Below are 23230 nucleotides of genomic sequence, written 5' to 3' on the forward strand. Positions count from 1 at the left end.
AGGGGGCAATCAGGGTTAAGTGACTTACCCAAGGTCACACAGCTAGTAACTGTTAAGAGTCTGAGGCTGGATTTGAACTCTCGTTCTCCTGACGTCAAGACCAGTGTTCTATCCACCGTGTCACCTAGCATCTCCCCCTCCCCCTCCTTCCCTCCATAGGGTCTAGGACAGGTCTAATAGCCATAGTCATTTTGAAGCAGCGTTGAAAAGAAATGATTATCCTGAGATAATTTGTGACCATGTATGTTATGAAAATATCTGTGATTTTTCTTGGCGATTTAAGGCCTTGAGTTTCAGTTGATTGTTTGTTGTCCTTTGTTTTTCAAGAGGATCCAATGACTTCACTATAATGAGGACAAGGTATAATTATGATGGAAAGAAATGCTAATTTTTAGCCAAATGATAATGTAAATGAAAGTGTCATTTTTTTCTCATCTAAGTTCATGGATCCCATGGGGTAAGAGCTCCAATTCCAGGTGGCCAGTTGGCCATGCTGGCTCAGAGGAAGGGGGGACCATGGGTGGAGAGCTGGGATAGACCAAGAGAGATAGCCATTTTAACCCAGGATAGAGAAGCTATGACAACTTGATGAATGCAAGCACAGGGAGAGCTCCTGCTTTGGGGGAAGAGCACAGGAGGCTGGTGGAACTGTGAAGGTGTCAGATCGCAGACTGAGCCGCCAGTCCACTGTATAGGATCTTTATTGGTATGGAAGAAGTGGGGAGGGTGATGGAAGAGAAGGCGGCTCTGAGCCTAACGGACTGGGCTAATCATAGGCTCCAACTCCGGAAGGTCCCTGAGAGAGGACTTAGACTAATGAGGAAATTGAGGTCCAGAGATCAAGAAATACACAAAAACAGGTGATAAACAGTAGAACACGATTCAAGTCCTGGGGCTTTCCACTAAACCACCCTGCCTCAGTTAGTTGGTCCCTCCCTGGACTAGAAGGAGGATCTCTGGTTCCCATTTTGGTTGGACCAGGGTCCCCAATCAACTTTGGGAACCAAGGATTTCTTCTGCCCATCCCCCTTTGGACTAGGGACCCAGAATGCCTGAGTCCAATTCCTTGATAGAGGACCACAGAAGAAGACGGGGCCTTTCTCAGACCATTGCTTCTGCTGACTCACTGTCCCCAAGGACTTCCTTTTCCCAGCTCCTCCGGAAATCTCCCCTCCCTTTCCACCTACACGACAGCCACCAGGTTCCTGAGGGCACCCAAAGGGCAGAGGCCCCCTGGTTGCTCAACTGAGGTGAGAGAGTGGCTGGACATGTTAGCAAGTCCAATTGCCCCCTAGTCTGTCTGGGAAGAAATGGATGATCCAGGAGAGGGGGGGAGGATGGAGGTGATTGGGGAAAACCCTAATCCTGGACTTCCAAGAGAAAGTGACTGGGGTGGGGGCTGGCAGGGGACCAAAGACTACCAGGAAGCTGAGACTCAGACTTCCCAGCTGGAGTCAGAGCCCCCTCCTCCCCCTGGACCCATTAGCTTTGGAGAGAGAGAGAGAGAGAGGGAGAGAGAGGGGGGGGGCAGGAACCAGGCTCATCTCTTCAGTATTCCCAGTACCACTTACAGAATCCCTGGATATTATCAGCTTGGAGCCAAATATGAGGAGTAGAGAGTGACAAAATGTTAGGAACTTTGAGGACTCAAAGGCTGTTCAGAGATTTGGATTTGAGAATATTAGAAATGAGTCCAAAAATATCCTTTAAACCTTGCAATGAGAAAAGCCTGGACTATCAGAGATGGAAGGGGCCTTAGAGACCAAATTTAGGGCCATATTATAGAGGAACAGAGACCCAGAAGGGGGAAAGGCTATGTGTTAGTGTCACTCACAGCTGGCAGCAGACCAGGCTAGGAGAGACCTCAGGTTTCTGATCTGCCCACCTTCTGCCTATTCATCCTGCAAAACAGAAGATAACTGAATGATGAATGCTGGAGAGGTAATGTAATGGACCTCTCCTTTCTTATGTTAGGGATCTTCAAGGGGAGACCTAGAGCTCTGAGAGGACTTGGAAAATTTGAATCTCCAATGCACTCCATTTTTATATTTTGTTAGTCTCCCCCCCCCCCCCCCAACAGTTCTTAGTTCTGGGTTGGCCTGTCTGGGGAGGGAAGGAAATCTGAAGGTATCAAATATCAGGATGAGCTGTCTGTGATAGTGATATTTGTCCTTCCTTCTGGAAGAAGACCATGACATCAGAAAGGTGATGCCATGACATGCAAGTGACTTGGATTTGAGTGAGGGGGGTGCTGTGCTAAGTCCCCAGCCTCACTTTCTCCTCCAGAGCCATCTGGGTCCAGTGGCCAGATATGAATCAGGATGCCTGGAGACCACCCTGGATGCAAGGCAATCAGAGTTAAATGACTTGCCAAGGTCACACAGCTAGTAAGTGTCCAAGGTCAAATTTGAACTCAGTTCCTCCTGACTCCAGGGCTGGTGCTCTATCCACCGCACCCCCTAGCTCCCCAGAGTATGTTCAGATAGCCATTCTTGAAGTGGGGAAATCTACTCTGGTCCTCAATTAGAGGGTGGGGTGGAGTAGAGAGACCAAGACTTCCAGGTTCCCTCTCCTTTTCCCAAACCAGAGATGTTGGTCTTTGGGACAATGACTAACTCTTTCTGAGTTTCTGTTGGAGGCATGGAAGAACAGCTGAAGCCAGAAGATAGGAAGAGAAGGAGACAGCAAGCAGGGGAGATAGGACTATATTTGCAGCCCAAGACTGTGGTACAATCTAGAGCCTGGAGCTCATGTGTTGGTTGTCTCCCAGCCTAGACTCCAATGTGGGGAAGGATGTCCTCTTATCTCGAGGATCCAGACCGAGGATCCTTCTCTTCCTATGGACACAGGCTGAGGACTCAGTTAGTCTTAGTTCAACCCCCTTAGTTGACAGGAAGGCCTAGATGGGGAATGAGTTTCACAATCTGGGTTCCTTCAGTTCTGTCCATCAAGAGAGGGAAGTTTGGGGAGCTAGCGTGTCCCAACTGTCTTGGCTCTTCCAGTTGTGGGCCCCCACTCCCCTAGCCCCATCTTAAGGGCAATGAGAAAGTGAGTGGTGAGAGAGCTTCAGACCTTCTGTGCCCCAAATGTTTTTTTTGGAAACTCCATGGCAGAGTGTTGGCTTGTGGCCTGGGAGACATGAAAAGAAGGGGGAGACATATTTTGGGACTTCTATGGAAGGTTTCATTTCTCTCCCCCAAGAAAACTAGTGACTAAAATCTATTCCATCTGTGACCTCTCCTCCTTAGGCAACTTTTTCTTCTGAGGCTCTGTAAAGGGAATCTCCAGATGCTGGAAGAAATCAACAATCTCTCTTGAACTTCCCACTCCAACTCCCTCCCTGGTTGGGGTGAAAGGGGCTGAGAGAGCTCATGGCCCCTGGAAAACATTAAATCAGAAAGGCATTTCCTGGTTATGTCCCAATCCTGGACAGCATCCTCACCCCCAGGGCTGGAGCCCAGAAAAGATCCAGGAGCCATGACCTCCCTCTTCAGCTGGGTCTTTTGCCACCATCTCCTTCTGATTGGTTGATCTTATCCCAAAGAGGAATCACTGGCTGCTCATTGGCTAAAAGTTCCCCTTGGCGAGGATGGGAGGGAAGAGAGAAGAGAGGGTTCTGGGGGGACAGTGAGAGAGGAAGGGAAGGTGGGGAAGGTTGGTTGGGGTCAGGAGAGGGGGAAAACCTGGGCTTTTGAGTCAGACATGGGGGCGGGGGAGCTGTGATGGAAGTGAGAAATGATGGGGGCATCTAGGTGATAGCAGGGTCAAGTGGGAACAAGGAGCAGAGACTGATGCAGAGGAGATGGGGCTTTGGGAAAGCGGAAAGAAACAGTGAGGGAGGGGCATAAGGAGAGAGGGGGAGGTCCGCCAGTTCCAGCGATGGGGGGAGAAATTAAGGGTGAGGCAAAGAGCGAAAAGATGGAGATGTGGGGGAGACAGATGCGGGCTGGGGAGTTAGATAAACATGAAAGGAGACAGAGGTGGCATGGGAGAGATAGAGGAGACATCAGAGTTTGGGAGAAATGGCAGAAGTCAGGAGATGTGGGGGAGGAAGCAATGGAGGGAGTGAGCTGGATGGGGATGATGGAGGGGGAGAGTAGAGGAAGGAGGAAGATGGAGGGAGGGAGGGAGGGAGGGAGATGGGGCGGAGGCAGGGAGAGGAAACAAAAAACAGCGGTGGGGAGTAGATCAAGTGAGATGGGGAATGAGTAAGGGAGAAAGGGAGGGTGTCTGTGAGAGCAAGGGGCAAATCCAGAGCCCAGAGAGGCGGATGAGGCAGCCAGGAGCTGGGGGAGAGAAAAACAAGAGAGAGAGAGAGGGAGAGAGAGAAGACAGAGACAGAGAGAGAGAGAGAGGGGAGGGGGAGAGAGAGAGAGAGAGAGAGAGAGAGAGAGAGGGAGGGTGGGGAGGGGGAGAGAAAGAGATAGGGAGAGACAAAGAGAGGGAGAGAAAAAGAGGAAGAGACAGAAAGGAGAGAGAGAGAGAGAGAGAGAGAGAGAGAGAGAGAGAGAGAGAGAGAGAGAGAGAGAGAGAGAGAGGAGAGAGAGGAGGGAGGGAGGGAGGAGGCAGAGGGAGGGGGAGGAGGGGAGGTGCGTTCAGAAGCTAGAGAGGCAGCAGACAGATGCACAAGGGAGAGTTGAGTCAGAGTCAGTCAGATCGGACCATGGGGCGCTGAAGACCTCCAGAAATGTTGGGAGAGAGGGGAGGGTGAGCTCAGGGGGGCAATCTGAGCTGCCAAGAAGAGGGAGTGGGTTGAAGGGTGCGCTTGGGAGGAGGGCCCCGGAGCTCTTGCTGCCCCTCTGGAAGAGCCTTTGGCCTTGGGACAGCTTCCAGCTCTTCCAGGGATGTCTGAGCCGTGTGAGAACCTCACCTACGTCCAGGGCAACGGGGGACCGGTGACCAGCACGCTGATGTTTCTGGCAGGAGTGATTGGCAACGGCTTGGCCCTGGGCATCCTGGCTGCCCACCGGCGGGCTCTCCGGGCGCGCTCCTCAGCCTTCGCCATACTGGTCACAGGGCTGGCTGGCACCGACCTGTTGGGCACATGCTTCCTGAGCCCGGCCGTCTTTGTGGCTTATGCACAGAACAGCTCCCTCCTGGGGCTGAGCCAGGGGCCAGGCCTGTGCCACTGCTTCGCTTTCGCCATGACCTTCTTTGGCCTGGCCTCCACACTCATCCTCTGTGCCATGGCTGTGGAGAGATGCCTGGCCCTCAGCCACCCCTACCGCTACGCTCAGCTCAATGGACGTCGTTATGCCAAGCTGGCCCTGCCAGCTATCTATACCTTCTGTACCCTCTTCTGCTCCTTGCCTCTGTTGGGGCTGGGCCGCCACCAACAGTACTGCCCAGGGAGTTGGTGTTTCATCCAGATGCGCTCCGAGGAGGTGTCCGTGAGGGCCTTCTCTCTGGCCTATGCCAGCCTAGTGGCACTGCTGGTGGGGGCCATCATCTTCTGCAATGGCTCTGTCACCCTGAGCTTGTGTCGAATGTATCGGGAGCAGAGGCGGCGGAGGGGCTCCCTGGCTCCTGGTCGAGCTGGCCCAGGGCCCAGGGAGGGTGAAGATGAGGTGGACCATCTGATCCTGTTGGCTCTCATGACGGGCATCCTGGCCATCTGTTCGCTGCCTCTCACGGTGAGGAGGGGAAAGTGGGGCCAGGCCAGAAGGGGGCAAGGGAGCAGCACCTTCCTTCTTTCCTTTGCCTTTCCTGCTCTCTTGTTGGGCTGTCTAGGGTTCTCTGTCACTTAGGCTCCCCTAAAGGTCCCTTTCAGGGAGGACATCCTATGAATGGGATTCTCTACCACTCTTCTCCCCTTGTCCCTCCTCCTCTTTTCCCTATTCTATAGCCCATCACCCCCTTTCATTTCCCCTCATGTCCAATATATAGACCCCCTCCCCCAGCCCTGAGATAGAGTTGAGACTCTGCTGCTCACTGGTCTCTCCTTTGTGATGGTGGACAAACTTCCTTGGCCTTCTCTTCTTCACTTTGTAGAAAGGGATGGTGCTGGGGAGGGCTAGGTGATTTGCTTGGGATGGAGGTGGGAGTGTATCTCTCTGTCCTCATCCGGATAGCATCCGGGTCTCTTCTATGATCATGGACTCAAATCCCATGAAGGGCCCCGGCTCACTCCCCATCCCAGATCCCCTAGGCCTTCTCAGCACTCTCCCCTCCTTCCTTTTATCTTTATCTTCCCTCATTTTGTTGCCCTCCCCCATCTCTTGTTCCCCTCGCCTGAAGCAGTCACTGGGGTAGAGAGAAGGCAGAGAGGAAGTATCTCAGGGATGGTTTTAGTCAGAAGATCTGGGCTTAAAAATCTGTTTTGTAATTTTTGTAATTTCCTCTTCCTCCCCCTTTCTGGTGACCTTTGGTTCATTGCTTCCACCCTTTGAACCCTTTGATCCAGTTGGCTTCTTTTGGGAAGCTATGGGTCCCTAGCTTTGGCTCCTGGGGAGGGCAGGAGGGTTAGAAGCCTGGAACTCTTCCTTGATTTTTGTGTTTGGAGAGATCATGGCCAGAGATCCCCCTCAGAATGGGTGGAATTGGGGGGGGCAGGGAACCAGGGCTCCTGGCTCCCCAAGAGTGTGGGGAGCTGGAGATCTGATCCCCAGGAGGAGGAGAGACAAGGAGGGAAGAAAGGTCCCACTAACCTGTCCCCTGCTTCTCTTCCCTTCCCCAGATTCGTGGCTTCAGACAGGCCATCAATCCTGACCCCATGGACCTGGAGGACCTCATTGCTTTCCGATTTAGTGCCTTCAACCCGATCCTGGACCCCTGGGTTTTCATCCTCTTCAGAAAGGCTGTCTTCCGAAAGTTCCAGCATGTGTTCTGTTGCTTCCGTGGGGCCCCACCCATGGGACCACCAGTTGTTAAGGTCCATAATTTCCCCTTTCCCGACACAACCCAAGGATGAGGCAGCATTCACCTGCCTTTATTGATCCCCCAGCTTGTTTGCCATCTCAGATCCTGCTAGGTGAGGTGGGGTGAAGGAGGGGAGCTATGGCTCATGGGAATATGGGAGAAAGGACAGATTGTTGGGCCAAGCACGTTCTCCTTCCGATACCAAAGGCAGAGCCTGCCCCCTACCCACCCACCCCCACCCCATGATGCCAGAGATGGACCAACTCTCCATTTCATCTCTGTGAATCTGGCCAAGCTCCTGCCCCATTTTACAGTTTTCTCAAGTGTAAAATGAAGGGATTAGAATAGCTTCCAAAGACCCTTCCAGCTTCAAAAGGGGACGAAATCTCAGGGCTACAGCCAGCTGCCTGGGTGGGGCTCAGTCAAAGGAGGGGAGCAGAGAGGACAGACATATCTGGTTTTCTTAGTGGCATCCCAGGAACCCTGGCAACTGGCTTGCCAATCTCTTTGGGCTGGGGGGAGGGGAGGGGCTTCACCCCAGCACGCCTTTGGAACCACCCCATTAAGTAGCTGCCAGACATGAGAGAAAGGAAAGTTTGTCCTGGAACCCAGAAAGAACAGTGATCTCAAAATAACTAGGCATTCTGGTCCCTTGCCCCTGCTCAGCCCAGCCCAACCCCCCCCCCCATCATCCCCTATCCATCTCATTATCTAAATATTTAGAAAGTAGCCAAGGTCTGGTGGCTTCTGGATCCTCAATGTTAAGTCCCCAACTCTGGTGCCCAATCCCTGCTACCTTTGCCGGTGGTGGATCTCTCCTCTTATCAGTATAGGAGACCTCTATCTCAAGGACTTCTTTTTCCATCAGACAAGTTGCCCCTCTCAGTTCCCCCCAACCCAAATCATCTCATATACTTCCCTTCCCTTCCTCCCCAGGCCCTAGTCAAGTTTTTTCCGCCAGGGGAGATGACGCACCCCAAGGTGGGAGGACTATCTGGGAAATGACCAAAAGAAGATGGAGCTGGGGTGGTGGAGTGCTGGCTTGGCAAGGATGAAGAAGGGAATGGTAGAGAAGGAAACGCAGGGGTGGGGGGCAACATGATGGTGGGGGTGGGGTAGGGAGGATAGCGCCTAGTCGCAGAAGCATGTTCCCAGCCAAATGCCAGGAAATGGGCCAAGGGCCCCAAAGCACTATGCCTCCAAATCTAAATAAATGAGGATTGCAAGCTTCCTATTTATAGGGTCAACCACTTAGGCTCTCAAAGCTCTCCATTTCTCTTTGTCCTTCGACGTAACATGTGATTGATGGAGGTGGCATGTAGGCTACTATCGGGAATCTTGGACCAGAGTTTGCTCTAATGTCTCCCCAAGTCTTTCTAGTCCTCTATTCTTTCCCCCAAGTTCGCAATCCAATGGGTGAGGCCCCTTCTAGGCCTCTGCAAGCTTCTAGGGGTCAAGGAGAGGGCTGGAGGTACAATCCCTAATCTGGGGCACCAGAGGGAATGATGAATTGGCATCTTGGCTGGAGGGTGAGTAGAAAAAAGGCAGCTTGACAGGCAAATGCCACTTCCCTTTTCCTGACCATGGCCTCACCCTCTGTGATGTGTTTAGTTCTCTCCAGCCTGGCTAACACGGGCTGTCATTCAGACCAGGGCTGCTGGATTCTGCAGGACAAGTCTCCTTTGGGTCACTTTGGCCAGCCAAGTTGAAGCTGTATGGATGGAGGTGGGGAATGGGAAAGGGAGGTAGAAGAAGGAAGCCCAGGCCAAGAACCTGGAAGTGTGGGCCTAGCCCTTTTGTGACTAAGTCATCCACTGTGTGACCTTGGGTGGGTCATTTTTCTTTGGTTCCTTTGTGTAGTTGGATTAGATAGCTACTCAGGTCTCAAAAGTCAAGCTAAATGAGATCTTAGAAGACCTAGCATATAGTGGAGTAGGAAAGGTCCTTAGACCCGGGGATGTCAGAGCTGGGAGGGGCCTTAGGATAGGGGGTGTCAGAGCTGGGAGGGACCTTAGAATAGGGGGTGTCAGAGCTGGGAGGGACCTTAGAATAGGGGGTGTCAGAGCTGGGAGGGACCTTAGAATAGGGGGTGTCAGAGCTGGGAGGGGCCTTAGAATAGGGGGTTCCACCTTTTCAGTCCTGGATATGGTGTAATGATGGACCTGGATTCACATTCCACCTCCAAGATGCCACTAAATCCCTGATCCTATTTTTTTACTCATCTGTAAAATGGGGGGGGTGCAACTTCCATGTAAAGGTTGTTGGGATGGACGCTGGGGCACACCTGGGGCCCCTCATCCAGGGGCTCTTTCACTCTCCATGACTGGGGATGTTTGGGCAGAAGTTAGAATGAATGTGGGCACCCGGAGAGACCGCCTCAAGCTAGGGGCTGATCAATTTTACAGGGTCGCCCGTGGACCCTCCCTTCCTTCTCTGCCTCAGTTTGCCACCTGGGGGATGGGAGGCTTGGGCTGGATGGTGTCTCTGGGATTGTAAGTTGGGGAACAACAGGGAAGAAGATGGATAGGTGGGGTGCGGCCGGGGTCTCAGCCCAAAGGCCCACTGGGAATGGATGACAGGAAGCTGGGAGGGAAGTCACCTAGCCCAGGAGGGGCACGGGGAAAACCCCCTGCCCACAGCTCCTGGGCATGCCGGGTGGGGCCCTGGTGGCGCTGGAGTCGAGTCCCCGAGTTCAAGTCCCACCTTTGACATGGGGGGGGACCTTTGTGAGCCTGTTTCCTCATTTGTCCAATTCTGGCTTCAGGGCCCTACGGGGAGGGGGGGCTGCGGACAGACGCTCATCCCCCCAGGCGGCCTGTCTTTTGGGGTGACCCTGATACGGTCCTTTCCCCCTCTGCGGACACGGGGACTGATGTCACCAGGAGCCCTTCTCCCCCCCCCGCCCCTGCGCTTGGCGGCTGCCGCCCCCTGCTGGCTGCAGAGGGGCTCGGGGATCCCCACCCCGCCCCCATCCTTCCCAGTCTTCATATAGCTTCGTTGGGGGGTGCCGGGCGAGGGTCAGTCGGCGCCCCCCACCCGCATCCTGTCCCCCGGCTCCCAGGACAAGCCCCGTTTGGGAGGTCTCTGCGTACAGCAGGCATTCAACATTCGAATTGAAAACTGACTTCCCAAGCCGGCTCCGTGGCCCCAAGAGCCAAACTCTCCCCAGCAATCTGGAGTGAGCCCAAGGCCTTGGGAGCCCTCGGGGGCTGCAGCGGGCCCTGGAGTCAGAAGTCCTGAGTTCCAATCCAACCGCAGACACTTCCCAGCTGGGTGAGCCCGGCCAAGGCTTCCCTTTACCTGTCTCAAGTTTCCTTACCTAAAGGATGGGGGTCTTTGCTGAGAAAGCCCCCAACAAGCAGCTGTTTGCAGAGTCGAGGGGCTCCCATCTGTCCAGATGGGGGCACAGGCTGCCATCCCAGAGACCGCAGGGAAGCCAAGGCCCCGCCAGAGGCCAAGGCCGAGGGGGGCAGCGTGCCCGGTGTCCCTCACGGACCACCCTGACTGAATTCTCACAAAAGGGGGAGAGAGCCAGCCCAGGTAGTCACTGTATTTTATTGGAAAACATTGATCTATATTTTTCTTCACAGCTTGGAACTGAACACAATATTGCCCGGTTTAAAAAATAGAACAAAACAAACTCAAGCCACTCCCCAAAGAGCCACAGCCCCCTCCCACCTCGCCTGCCCGTGTGCCACAGAGGGCCGGGTCTCCACTTGGGCTTCCCCGGGGAGGAGGGCACCAGGGGTTGGCGGAGAGAGACGACTCTCTCGTGCCCGGCGGCCTCGCCTCCTCACCAGGCCCGAGCGGGGTCAGTGCCATCCAGCTGGGCGCGGGGAATCGGGCGATCGAGGAGGGAAGGAAGAACCTAAGGAGGGAGGAAGACCAGTCTGCCCATGGCTCCTTCCTGGGCCCAGACGTCGTCGGCGAGAAGTTTGCTGATCATGCTACCGGCAGAGGGAGAGGCTGACTAGCAGAGACGAAGCAGACGGCGAGCCTAGGACCGTGGCAAGTGGCTACAGAGATGCGAGGGGGGCCCGGCCGGGGTCTCCTACATTGCTTATTGCAGCTAGGATCGGTAATGGTAGTTGGGTCACCCCCCACCCCCCAAGCTATCTATATATGTGGATATATATGCATATGTAGATCTAGACACACACACACATATATAGGTGGATTTTGCCTGAAAAAGAAAAAGGAAATCCAAGACTCGAGCACATCGCCAAGCGACCATTGACACATCCACTCAAACTGCGGGACTGGAGCATTGGAAGCGCGGGGGGCTTTAGCACCAGATATTTACAGAGGCTTGCTTTGGGAGGGGGACATTTACAGTTTGTACATGGTGCCCAGGGAGCGGGGTCTTCTCTCCCCTCCTCTCCCACAGGCCAAAACTTGGTAGAGCCAATCGCTGATTATTTGGGAATAGAAGCCGATGGGGTCTGTAATGTTGTTCTTCCCTGTCCTGCCCCCCACCCGGGGCCCGGGAGTGCCTCCTCCTCGGGGTCTGAGGCCAGGCCGCACGAGGCGGCCCCATCTTCTTCGTGCCCCCCCACCCCCAGCCCCACCTTGTGGTGGAACTCCTCTCGACCTTTCACTGCCCCCCCCCCCAGGTTTCCACAGTGCCAGACGCATGCAAACATCTAAAGGGTTTGGCTTTCCTGCCCTAGGAGGGACCCTCTCCCCCACCCCCTTCGGCCGCAGCTCCTGGCTCGGGGCCAGCACCGGCCTCCGAAAACAAGGGTGAGGGATCTCGGGGAGAGGAGGAACCCGAGAAGGCCATGAAGGCCGAGGTCCTGCTGGGGTGGGGGAGGGTCTGTCTGGGGGGGCTGGGGGCAGAGAGGGGAGAACGAAGGGGGGAGATCAAAGAGCAGTCATGCAGCTTGGGACAAATCTCGTGTTGCTTTATGTCGGATTCTCAGTCATCAGTCAGGGTTGGCTTAGAACCAGGTTATGCGAGTAAGAGTGTCGGAGAGAGAGCGCGCGCGAGAAGAGAGATCAAAGGACAACGGGCATCACCAGCTGCCCGGGGCCTTCACTTCGCGGTCATCATCTGTACAAACTCTGCAGAGACAAGACGGGGAGAGGGAGCTTGTTAGGCACATCTATCAGGAAGGGGCAAGCCCCCCCCCCCCGGCCGAGGGTCAAACCCACCTTCATAGTTAACTTGGCCGTCGCCATCTATGTCGGCCTCTCGGATCATCTCGTCCACCTCCTCGTCGGTCAGTTTCTCGCCGAGGTTGGTCATCACGTGGCGCAGCTCTGCGGCACTGATGTAGCCATTCCCGTCCTGGAGAAGGACGCCACGAGAGGCCTCAGGTCAGTGCCTCCTTCCCACATCCCCCCCACGGTCTCTGTCCACCACCTCAACGGGTTCTCAGATTCCAGGGCCCAGAAAGCCGATGGGGCATCCCCCCAGAAGATGGGAAAGGTTACATAGGAGACAAGGGGGCCCTACCCACTGCAGAGCCGGCTGCTCACCTTGTCAAAGACGCGGAATGCCTCTCGTATTTCCTCCTCACTGTCTGTGTCCTTCATCTTTCTTGCCATCATGGTCAGGAATTCTGGGAAATCGATGGTCCCATTTCCTGGAAGCCGGGGCCCAGATTAGGAGAGGGTTGGGATGCCATGCCAGATGAGGCTAGGAAGGTGGCAATACCAAGCTCCCCAGCAGAGGGGCCCACCCACCCTCCCTCCTCAGAGCTCACCGTCTGCATCCACCTCGTTGATCATGTCTTGGAGCTCAGCCTCAGTTGGATTCTGACCCAGAGACCTCATCACAGTGCCCAATTCCTTGGTGGTGATGGTCCCGTCACCATCCTTATCAAACAGGGAGAAGGCCTCCTTGAACTCTGAAACGTGAGACCACACAGAATGGAAAGGGACATTCATTCCCAAACTGTGTCAGCAAGGTTGTCTCCCCACCCCCAAGAGTGGGTCAAGAGGAAGAGAAGCTGAACCCAGCCTCTGGAAGGACCCCTGACCCCGCTCAGTGATCGACTCTTCCATGCCTGAGAAGCAGGCCTGACTGACTTGAGGCATGGGGGAAAGGCAGCCAATCCCCAACCACTTTGGGTGCATTGGTTTTAGCCCCTCTCCCAAAATTGGGAGGAAATGCCACAAAAGGGACAGCAGTCCCCAAGAATTGGCTCTGTCCCCCCATTTGCCACTGGGGCTGAGCAGCTGGGTCAGGAGGTGTGGGGGTGGGCAACTGTGGTGCATGGCTGATGGGAGGAAGAGGGAGGGGAAGGCCTCGGTCACGGTTAGGCTAGAAGCAGGGAGGAGGCCCAGCTTGCTGCTCAGAAGGCGGGCACATGGCTCCAACTCCCCCCGAGTTCATTCTAGCACCAGATGCTCCCACATCCCAATTCCTCTTTAGAGCTGTTGAGGACAGGAGACATCCAGATGCCAATCCCCTAAGGGTCCTGTCTAGGGAGGTTCAGTGGTGGCGGCAGCAGGCCAACCCTCAAGCGGCGTTCCCATGTGCCTGCTGGCTTTTGTCCTCTGCCTCACCCCTCACTGCTTCTTCTAGGGCAAAGCCCACGTTCTGTAAGTACCCTGTTCTTAGGGAATGCTCCATGAGACAAGATGGTACACTGTGTTCTGAGCACATGGACCCGGGGTGACTTTGGCCAGAAAGACCAGAGAAGAATAATCAGCTTGGGTCAGATCTCCAAACAGACACCAGCTCAGCTGAGTCCTGTCTAAGTGAATGAGAAGCCTGGAAGCTGATGCCAGGATGCCCCTAAGCCAGGAAGCCTCTTAAATCTAAGCCAGGATTGATTCTCACTCCCCTCAGCAGGTGAGAGAGGGCAGACAGCAAAGGGGCAGTGGGGAGCTGTGGGCTTGAATCCAGGCCCTCTCTGGACAGAGCTCAGCCCCTGGCAATGTGAACCATGACCACCACCCCCCCGGCCCTCTGTGCCAGGTGCCAACATTCACACACACACACACACACACACACACTCTGTGTCCTTTCCAAGGCCCAAGAGGGCATCGCTGCCCTTTCCCCAGAGCCAGCAGCCAAATGATAACAAGTTTACAGGAATCGAGCAGGGCCCTGAGACGCTTGACTTTGTGCCAAGGCGTCCCTGGAGGGGGCAGGGGCAAGGGAGGAGGCTCACCTGCGATCTGTTCCTCAGTCAGCTGGTCGGCCTGGAAAAGTCAGGAGAAGTTTGTCAGTGGGCCATCCGGCCATCATGAGCAGTCCCGCAAGATCCCACCACCTCAGGAGGAAACGGCGCTTTGGGCAGAGACAAGACAGTGCCCCTCTTGGGGACAAAAAGGGCTGGGCTGGAAGGGCAGGGCCGGCTCAGGTGTATAGAATGGAGAAGTCTGGTGAATGAGGCGGCCTGAGATTCGGGCAGCAGATTCTGCCACCCCTGTGGTGGAGGGTAGTGGGGGACAAGGGTTCCCTCCTCCAACAAGCCCACCCTGGCTGTGGGTTTGTGTCTTTCTGGTGTCATTGAGGAGGCGGGAGCTTCTTTCCCAGAGGCCTCATCAAGCAGAACTAGAGGGTTCTGCCAAACTGAAACAGGTCAGTTCTGGAGCAGGGCCTGCATCATTAACCCAGATCAGGTCCCACGGCCCCTCAGTCTCTCAGGAAGCCCGAGGGGCCAGGTAGAACTCGGCTCCTGATCCCCAGACCCCAGGTCACTTGTTGGAGGGCAGCCTGGCTTCCCAGCCACCCACTCCACAGGACAGGTTGGCAGAGACTGGTCTGGGTTGTGTTGCAGGGGCCTCCTCCCTGGGTAGGGACGCAGTGCAGGGAGCTGGAAATCCAACCAGATCTCAGAATGGGAGCGAGGACCAATGAAGCATAGTCATCCCCAGGGGAAGGCCACTACTCCCCTTGGGTCACTGGGGGTGGCTACCTACTCTTGTCAAACCTCTCAACATCAGTGCTAAGAAGACTCCTGTGGGGACAGTACTTGTGTTATTTTTTCCCCTTGGGAAAGGGAAACTTTGGACCCCACAGGAACCAGGCCCAAAAGAATGTAATAGAGGAAAGAGGAACAAAAATCCCCTTCAGAAAAGAAGCCCCTGTCTTTCTCCAGCCTCTCTAACCAGAAGCCCCCCTCCCTTCCCCTGCCTCTGCATGGAGGCAGCAGGACCAGCAGCTGAGTTGGGGGGCAGTAGCCCTTTTAAAAGGACCTGTAATTTCTCTCAATGGGATCCTGCTTCTAGAAGACAATCTGTCCCAGTTCCCTCCATCATGACATCTGAGAAGACAGATTATGGAAAGGAGAGAGGGAAGCAGGGCTGCAGATCAGGGCCCATGCCAGAAAGGAGGGAACAAAGACAGGGATACCCCCTTCCATATTCATCCAACAATGTCTTACAGCTGGGAGGCCAACCCCCCCCCCCCAAACCAGGGCCAGGGTTTCAGGGGGGCTGGGAGAGGGGAAGGCCAAAATTGGGGGATGGGGGTTAAGTTGTCAACAGCATTGACTGTCTGCTATCCCCCACTTCCATATTCTAGTCCCTAAGCTGGGGGAAGAGGGTTGAGAAATGGGGAGGTGAGCCAATACCAAGTCCTAGTTCTCTGGCCCAGGGCTGGCTCCATGCTCCACAATGGTCCTGGTGAGATCTGACACTGGGGTGGGGCCCCCATGCCATCCAGGGAGTCGTTCAGCAGTCTAGGCCAAAGTCCACCAAGGGTGAAAGGATTCCTCCCCTCCCACCCCCTACTCCAGGATCCCAAGTGGAAGCAAGTGTGATGAGTTAAAAACAGCCAACCAATGCTGTGCCCCCTGAGGTGGGAGACCCTATAGCTTGGCATCTTTCTGAACCACAGTACTGGGAGGTGAGGGCTGGAGGGAGATGGGAGCCAAGGCGGTCCAGGCTTCTCCCTCAGCCAATACCAGCAGTCATGGTAATGCAGGTTTTTTTTTGGGTCTGTGTGTGGGGAGGGCGCGGGGGTGAGTCGCAGAGTAGGGAAGAACGATTCTTCCTTTTTTCTCTCCAAATTTGAGCTGTGCCAAGGAGGAAACAAACATCTGGGACAAGTCACTCACCATCTTGGTCTCCTCAGCTAGAAAATGGAGAAATTGGATGATCATCATCTCTCAGGTCTGACATTCTAGGACCAGGCCCCAGGAGGAGCCAAGGGGGCTTGGCTTGGGAGGCAAAAGCCTCAGGGATGGAATGACTGTTCCTTAAGTCAACTGGGAGGGAGTGGGGTTCTTATCAAAGCCATCACTGGTCAAACCCTTATAACCCCCCTTCCGGGAGGGCTCTCTGGAAAAAGGCATCCAACACCCCAGCAAGTGATGGGTACTCGACTCCCAAAAGACTGCCACGTCCGGGAGAAAGGAGATTCCACATCATAGGGCTTTGTTTTGGAGAAAAGAGCCAAGACTGTGATGCTGCAGGCTGGCTCCAGCAGCCCTTCCCCTTCTGCAGAAGGAGCCAGGGTCAGTATGCTGGCGGGGGGGGGCTTCCTGTCTGACCCACGGGCTCTTTCGTTTCACCCCCAAACCTCAGTTTCACTTCACCCACCAGCTCCGGCTCTCTTGGGTTCCCTTGGCCAAATTCCTTTCTGCTTGCCCCCCTCCCCCCAATCCTTTGTTCTAACCTTCCAGAAAAACCACCTGCAACCTCCTCCCCCAACCTCAACCCCACTTTTGTCAATTTTAAATTCCACTACGTTGGATCAAAGCCAGACCTGTTCACCTTCCACACCCTAGCAGGTAGGCTTCTGCTTCAGGATGCCCACCAGGGGCACAAACTCAATTCCCAGGCCCCACCCCCACTGCATTCTCTGGAACCCACCTGAAACCTTGGAATCTTCTCCCAGGTCTCTCTTCCCACATCCCCCAGTTTTTACCTTTGTCTTAACAACTTGCGACTCGTCTTCGTTCACTTGGCTGAGACCCCAGATCCTCCCGACTTCACCTTCCCTGTGCCTCCCCCACCAGAACTGCGCAGCCCACCCCATTCCCGGCCTCCGTCTCAATTCCAAGCACCTTTCCCTCTCTGCTTCTGGCCTGCCCGGCCCGGCCCAGCCCCTGGCCCCATCTTCCCGCCTGGCACGGGATCCTTCTCCCCCGCCCCCAGGCCCTCACTGCCACCCGGCCTCTACCTGCAGGAGTCACTCCGGCCTCTTGCCCCTCCGTGTACCAACTGCCCCAGGGCCTGGGGATCCGGCAGGCCTCAGCCGATGGGGGCTCGGCCTGCCGACCCCCCCCAACAAACAGGGCCGAGCCCTCCTTTCATCGTGACCCAACCTTGACCCTCCAACAATCCCTCTTCTTTCTAAGGGTTCAAATGACCCTCTTTTCCTGGCAACAAAAAGAAGGCCCCGGCGTCCTCCAAGCGCCCCCCCCGCGGCAGGCAGCGGCCCGCCCCGGCGGCCCCCCCCGGCCTGCCCTCTCCCCTGCCACCTCGCCGGCTTCCTCGGGAGCCACCTGCCCTGCTCAGGGGTCCTGCCGGGGCCACTGCCGCCCTCCCCCCACAGCCCCATCGGGGGCCCCCCGGTCGGAGCCGCCCTTCCGAGCCCCGAGGCCCCCCAGCCCCCCCCCAGCCCTCTCCCTGGGGGTCCTCCTCTCAGGCCCCCCCACCTGTGCCCGGCTGGGATCTCCCCCGAGAGCCCCCCCGTGTGCGCTGCACCCCAGCTCCTCCCCGCCCCCCGGGCCCGCAGGCGGCGCCTTCCCTGGGCCCCCCCGCCCCCAGACCCAACTCTGCCCTTCTCCCCTCCCCCCGCCCCGGGCCTCCCCTCCCCCACCCTAACGGTCCCCTCCCCCCGCGCGCACTCACCATGGCGGGCGCGGGCTGCGGGCGCCGGAGGAGGAGAGGAAGGAGGAGGAGGAGGAGGAGGAGCGGGGGTCGCGCGGCGCAGGGCACCGGGCTCCGGGCGCAGCAGGGGGCACAGCTCCCGCCACCAGAGACTGCAGCGCGCGCCGCCGACAGCCGCCCGGCCTGCGCCTGCGCCTGCGCCCCGCCCGTGCCGCGGCCCCGCCCCCGCCGGGCCCCCTCCCTGCCCGCCGCAGCGCCGCACTGCGGCGCGGGATCCCTCCGCCCTCCCCATGGCAGCCCGCGGCAGCCGCGGCCCGAGCCGGATCTACTCCCGGGGACTATTTCTCCTGTTCTCTTTTAGTCACAGCGGGCTTGGCGGATGGATACCAGCAGGTGCTGAGTTGAGTGGCTGCTCTCGCCCCCCCACGCCGTACCGTGTGAACCAAGCCATGATTGGCCCGCGGTGGAAGCGGAAATGAGAGGGGATCGCCGATTGGTCCGACGTTCCCTGCAATGCGTCAAACCGGAACGGGCCACCGCGTGGGACCGGAAAGGGAGACGTGGAAAGAAAAAGAAAGAGTTGGGAGGAGGGGTCGCCTGTCCTGGGAGGGAAGAGACTGCAGGGAGCTTCTACGTGTCGAAGGGACAAGCGCCTCTTCCTTCCCATCGACCCTCCGCAGGGAGAGTGGGGCGGTGCTGCGGGGAGGGACCCCCCCATTGCCCTCTTCCCGCCACTTATTGGGTCTGACCGGGAGGATGACGTCATCACGTAGCCCAGCCCGGGCTCGGACCGGAGGGGCGGGGTCACAGGAGCCAGTGCGCGGGGAAGACCACGCCCCGGGAGGAGAGAGGGGAGGGGGCGGCAGGGATGCCCCCTCCCCCCTGCCCTCTGAGGCCTCTGTGCGGCGCCCCCGGCCCCCCGCGGCCTGTGCGGTCCAGAGTCTCCACCGCGGGCGTCAGAGCGCTCCCGCAGCCCAGATCTGATGTGGTCCTGTGGGGGCGGGGCGGGGATGTCCGAGGGATGTCGGAGCTGGGGGAGGGGCGCTGAGACTGGGATGTCGGAGCTGGGGGGGGAGCAGAGGCTGAGGGATGTCGGAGCTGGGGGAGGGGAGCAGAGACTAGGATGTCCGAGCTGGGGGGGGGGAGCAGAGACTGGGATGTCCGAGCTGGGGGAGGGGCGCTGAGACTGGGATGTCGGAGCTGGGGGGGGGAGCAGAGACTGGGATGTCCGAGCTGGGGGGGCGAGCAGAGACTGGGATGTCCGAACTGGGGGAGGGGTGCTGAGACTGGGATGTTCGAGCTGGGGGGGGGAGCAGAGACTGGGATGTCCGAGATGGGGGGGGGGAGCAGAGACTGAGAGATGTCGGAGCTGGGGGGGGGGAGCAGAGGCTGAGGGATGTCGGAGCTGGGGGGGGGGGAGCAGAGACTAGGATGTCCGAGATGGGGGGGGGGAGCAGAGACTGGGATGTCCGAGCTGGGGGGGGGGGGAGCAGAGGCTGAGAGATGTCGGAGCTGGGGGGGGGGAGCAGAGGCTGAGGGATGTCGGAGCTGGGGGAGGGGGCGCTGAGACTGGGATGTCCGAACTGGGGGGGGGGGGAGCAGAGACTGGGATGTCCGAGATGGGGGGGGGAGCAGAGACTGAGAGATGTCGGAGCTGGGGGGGGGGAGCAGAGGCTGAGGGATGTCGGAGCTGGGGGGGGGGGAGCAGAGACTAGGATGTCCGAGATGGGGGGGGGGAGCAGAGACTGAGAGATGAGCTGGGAGGGGGAGCAGAGACTGGGATGTCTGAGCTGGGGGAGGGGGCGCTGAGACTGGGATGCCGGAGCTGGTGGGGGGGAGCAGAGACTGGGATGTCTGAGCTGGGGGTGGGGAGCTGAGATTGTAGGATGTCACACAGCTGACATTGTGGGATGCCAGACAGAGCTGGGGAGAGGGAACTGAGACTAGAATGTCCTAACAAGGAATGTCAGCTGCAAGGGACCTCAGAAGAGGGGATGTCAGGGCAGAGGGGCCTTAGAATAAGGAATGTCAGAGCTGGGGGAGGCCTTAGAACAGGGGATGTCAGAGCTGGGAGGGCCTAGAACAAGTAGTGTCAGGGCTAGGGACAAGTCTGCAACAGGGTTTATTAGAGTAGAGAATCTCTTCAGTTGGTTATTGGTCGTTAAGCATTTATTAAATCTATACTTTGCTGAGTGTATAAAAAAAAAAAGATAATTCCTGCTCTTAATGGAGGCAACATGCCAACAGTTATGTACAGACAAGCCATGTCCAGGATAAACTGGTGATGCTTAGCAGATAGAAGGATTTAGGATTACAGGTGATGGCAAAGGCTTCTTGTAGAACATGTTATTTGATCTGGAGCTGAAGGAATCGGTGGTGGTGATGAGGAGAGAAAGCGTTCTAGGCCTGGGGGCAGCCCATATAAAGGCAATGGGTGGGGAGGTGGAGGGCTATGGTTAAGGTACAAGAACTCACTATGGACACCAGTCAATGCCACTAGATTGCAGAGTACCAAGAAGAGGGTAAAGCAGAAGACTGGAAAGGTGGGTGGGACAAGCTAGAAAAAGCTTTAGTCCATCAAACAGACAATTTTATATTTGATCCTGGAGGCAATAGGGAGCCATTGGAGTTTATTGAGTGTGAGGGTAACATGATCAGACATTTACTTTAGGAAGATCAGACTGACAACTGAGAGGAAGATAGCCTGGAGTGGGGAGAGATTTTGGGTAGGCTGAACTAGAATGGTGGCAGTGGCAGAGGAGAGAAGGGCATATTTGAAAGATCCTAGGAAGGTATAAGAGACCTTAGGACATGGAATGTCAGAGCTGGGATGGCTCTTAAAACACAGCATGATGAACAAATAACTTATATGTGGAGAAAAAGAGGTCGAGCCTCTTGTATGGAGAGGGGCTCACATGTATTGAGGCCTGTCATCCTATGACTTGACCCTTTTCCAATTCCTGCCAAGAAAGGAATCAGGAAGTTGGGCTGGAGTCCCAGAGGGGAGAGTATAGGGTTAGAGGTCTATTTATCTGTTCCCTTAAATTTTAATAGTCTAGGGGAAAGGATTGGACTCAAACTCATTTTTTTTTTCACTTTGTCATTTCTGGGGAGAGAGAGGCACCCTACACAACCAAAGCTTTCCCATCTAATACCAATTCCATAATGAACAAAAATAGTGAATAGGAAAGAAATTCATTTATCCAAATCATAGCAAAGTAGAAACAAGAGAAGGTATACAAAGGACTATACATCAGACAATACAGAAGGAAGGAGCACTCTCACTGGGAGTGAGATAGTTTTTGATCTCCTCAAAGGGAAACTTTTGCCCTACTAACTCTAGAGTAGCAAAATCAAGGACAGGACTGGTTACTTCTCTTCACCAAATTGAAGTAGGGTTGTCTTCTTCCATCTTCTCTCTTGAAACTAGAAGCCAAAAACACCCAAAGGAACTTGAAATTTGAAGAATCCTGAAGAGTACTTGAAGTTTGATGAGGCCCGAAAGGGATTCAGAGGGAACTGGCCCAGAACTGAAGCTCTCTCAGCTCTTACCAAATCTTTCAGTCCCCTTATAGGGCATTCATCTCCGCCAGTAGGGACAGAGTCCCATACCAACATCCCATATACACAAAAGAAGAATGTCAGACTATTAACACTAATTTGAAAATGTGCTCAAAATCACTAATAAAGGGTTTGATGAAAATCAAAAACTATCTACAGATTTTACCTTTGCAAATTTCACCCTGAAAATTGGCGAAAATGACAGATGAGACTAGTCAATGCAGGAAAGGCTGTGGAAAGGTAGGCACACTAATGAATTCTTTTTTTGTTAATTATAAAGATTTTATTTATTTTGAGTTTTACAATTTTCCCCGATCTTACCCCCCCACAGAAGGCAATTTGCCAGTCTTTACATTGTTTCCATGGTATACATTGATCCAAATTGAATGTGATGAGAGAGAAATCATATCCTTAAGGAAGAAACATAAAATACAAGAGAGATCAAGATCAGACTAAAGGTATCAGTTTTTTTTTCTAAATTAAAGGTAATAGTCTTTGGTCTTTGTTCAAACTCCACAGTTCTTTCTCTGGATACAGATAGTATTCTCCATTGCAGACAGCCCCAAATTGTCCCTGATTGTTGCACTGATGGAATGAGCAAGTCCATCAAGGTTGATCATCAACCCCATGTTGCTGTTAGGGTGTACAGTGTTTTTCTGGTTCTACTCATCTCATGCAGCATCAGTTCATGCAAATACTTCCAGGCTCCCCTGAATTCCCATCCCTTCTGGTTTCTAATAGAACAATAGTGTTCTATCACATACATATACCACAGTTTGCTAAACCATTCCCCAATTGAGGGACATTTACTTGATTTCCAATTCTTTGTCACCACAAACAGGGCTGCTATGAATATTTGTGATGTTTTTACCTTTTTTCATCATCTCTGCAGGGTATAGACCCAGTCACACTAATGAATTCTTGGTAGAACTTGGTTAATACTAGCATTCTGGAGAACAATTTGGAATTATGAAATTATAAATTAGCTAAAATGTTCCAACTCTTTGACCCAGAGATTCCACTGGTGGGAACAGAAATAAGGAAGTCATTGATAAAAAGAAAGGTCCTACACATACAAAATATTTATAGCAGTATTTTATTTTTGTGGTAGTAAAGAAATGGAAACAAAATAGATGATTATTAATTAGGAAATGGCTAAATTAATTGTGGTTCATGAATGTATTAGAATACTTTTGTGTTGTAAGAAAGGACAAATTTGAGGAATTAAGAGGATTGTGGAGAGAGTTACACAATCAGATGCAGTGAGAAGGAAACAGAGCTAAGGAAACAAAGGGAAAAAAACAATCTTTACAAAAGTGAATGTTGCAAAATTACAAAGAAAAGCATAGCCCCAAAGATGGATAACACCAAATAGATCATCAATCAATCAATCATCAATTAGAAGCAAACAATGGAGATTCATTGATAAAAGAAAAAGACTCCCCAAAACAGCATTTATCCACATGTTCCCTACATGTGTGTCTCAGTGTCTTTGTGTTTTAAATTTGAGCCCCCCCCCCCACTCCCCAAGGACTGAATATATACAAATGGGAGAGTGTACCCTGGGCTCTGACATTCCATATTCTAAGGTCCCTTCTACCTTCCTAAGATCTTTCAAATATGCCCCTTTCTCTCCTCTGCCACTGCCACCATTCTAGTTCGGCCTACCCAAAATCTCTCTTCAGTCTATCTTCCTCTCAGTTGTCAGTCTGATCTTCCTAAAATTCAAATCTGTTCTTTTGCAAAGGTGAGAGGTCCAACAGTGTGGCATATTGCATATATTTTTGATGTATTGGTTATTTTTACTGTTTCTTTTCCTCCCTCTGTTTTTTTTTCTTATTTAAAAATATCATTTGTTATGTTATATGGTATGGAGGAGAAGGGGGAGGGAGAAGGATACTGGGAGAAATTCTAATGATGTTTTTTTAAAAGCCTTAAGGATATAAATACCATTAATTAAAAAAATATTGCAAAATTACAAAGAACAAGCTTGACTCCTGAGAAAAGATAGGAGAAATTGCTTCCCCCCCACTCCTTTGCAGAGGTGGAGGGTCCATGAATTTGAAGCACTGCA

The 23230-nt window shown here is 54.3% G+C and overlaps 3 protein-coding genes across 6 annotated transcripts in view; 1 reads left to right on the forward strand and 2 right to left on the reverse strand.

Moving 5' to 3' along the window:
• Positions 1 to 4603: 4603 nt before the first annotated feature.
• PTGIR (prostaglandin I2 receptor) lies at positions 4604 to 8842 on the forward strand. The gene is made up of 2 exons (XM_074219200.1): positions 4604 to 5633; positions 6677 to 8842. The coding sequence occupies exons 1-2, from the start codon at positions 4845 to 4847 to the stop codon at positions 6908 to 6910; spliced, it is 1023 nt and encodes a 340-aa protein (XP_074075301.1). The 5' UTR covers positions 4604 to 4844; the 3' UTR covers positions 6911 to 8842.
• Positions 8843 to 11741: 2899 nt separating this feature from the next.
• Positions 11742 to 17806, reverse strand: CALM3 (calmodulin 3). Of its 4 annotated transcripts, none has more exons than XM_074219203.1 (7): positions 17421 to 17445; positions 15876 to 15892; positions 13983 to 14013; positions 12567 to 12710; positions 12340 to 12446; positions 12013 to 12148; positions 11742 to 11922 (listed from the first exon to the last, which is right to left on the reverse strand). In XM_074219203.1, the coding sequence occupies exons 2-7, from the start codon at positions 15876 to 15878 to the stop codon at positions 11894 to 11896; spliced, it is 450 nt and encodes a 149-aa protein (XP_074075304.1). In that variant the 5' UTR covers positions 15879 to 15892; positions 17421 to 17445; the 3' UTR covers positions 11742 to 11893. The 4 variants fall into 4 exon arrangements, with proteins under 4 accessions (XP_074075304.1, XP_074075303.1, XP_074075306.1 ...); XM_074219202.1 differs by lacking the exon at positions 17421 to 17445 and adding an exon at positions 16633 to 17184; XM_074219205.1 differs by lacking the exons at positions 15876 to 15892; positions 17421 to 17445 and adding an exon at positions 17617 to 17806.
• Positions 17807 to 18399: 593 nt separating this feature from the next.
• IGFL4 (IGF like family member 4) overlaps positions 18400 to 23230 on the reverse strand; it is a 120332-nt gene continuing 115501 nt past the window's right edge. The window contains 1 exon segment of the mRNA XM_074217389.1: positions 18400 to 18964. Coding sequence (XP_074073490.1) covers positions 18400 to 18964 — 565 coding nt within the window.

Source organism: Macrotis lagotis, chromosome 1 (genome assembly GCF_037893015.1).
Source record: "Macrotis lagotis isolate mMagLag1 chromosome 1, bilby.v1.9.chrom.fasta, whole genome shotgun sequence".
In the NCBI taxonomy this organism is placed as follows: Eukaryota; Metazoa; Chordata; class Mammalia; order Peramelemorphia; family Peramelidae; genus Macrotis; species Macrotis lagotis.

Bases quoted from the DNA above. Each gene is read 5' to 3' on its own strand.
- PTGIR (XM_074219200.1), top strand. From the start codon at position 4,845: ATGTCTGAGCCGTGTGAGAACCTCACCTACGTCCAGGGCAACGGGGGA. The intron at 5,634-6,676 runs GTGAGGAGGGGA...TCCCTTCCCCAG, and splicing joins TCTGTTCGCTGCCTCTCACG to ATTCGTGGCTTCAGACAGGC.
- CALM3 (XM_074219202.1), bottom strand. From the start codon at position 16,798: ATGGGGTGGGCTGCGCAGTTCTGGTGGGGGAGGCACAGGGAAGGTGAA. The intron at 12,149-12,339 runs GTGAGCAGCCGG...GTCCTTCTCCAG, and splicing joins CATTCCGCGTCTTTGACAAG to GACGGGAATGGCTACATCAG. The intron at 11,923-12,012 runs GTGGGTTTGACC...TTGTCTCTGCAG, and splicing joins CGGCCAAGTTAACTATGAAG to AGTTTGTACAGATGATGACC.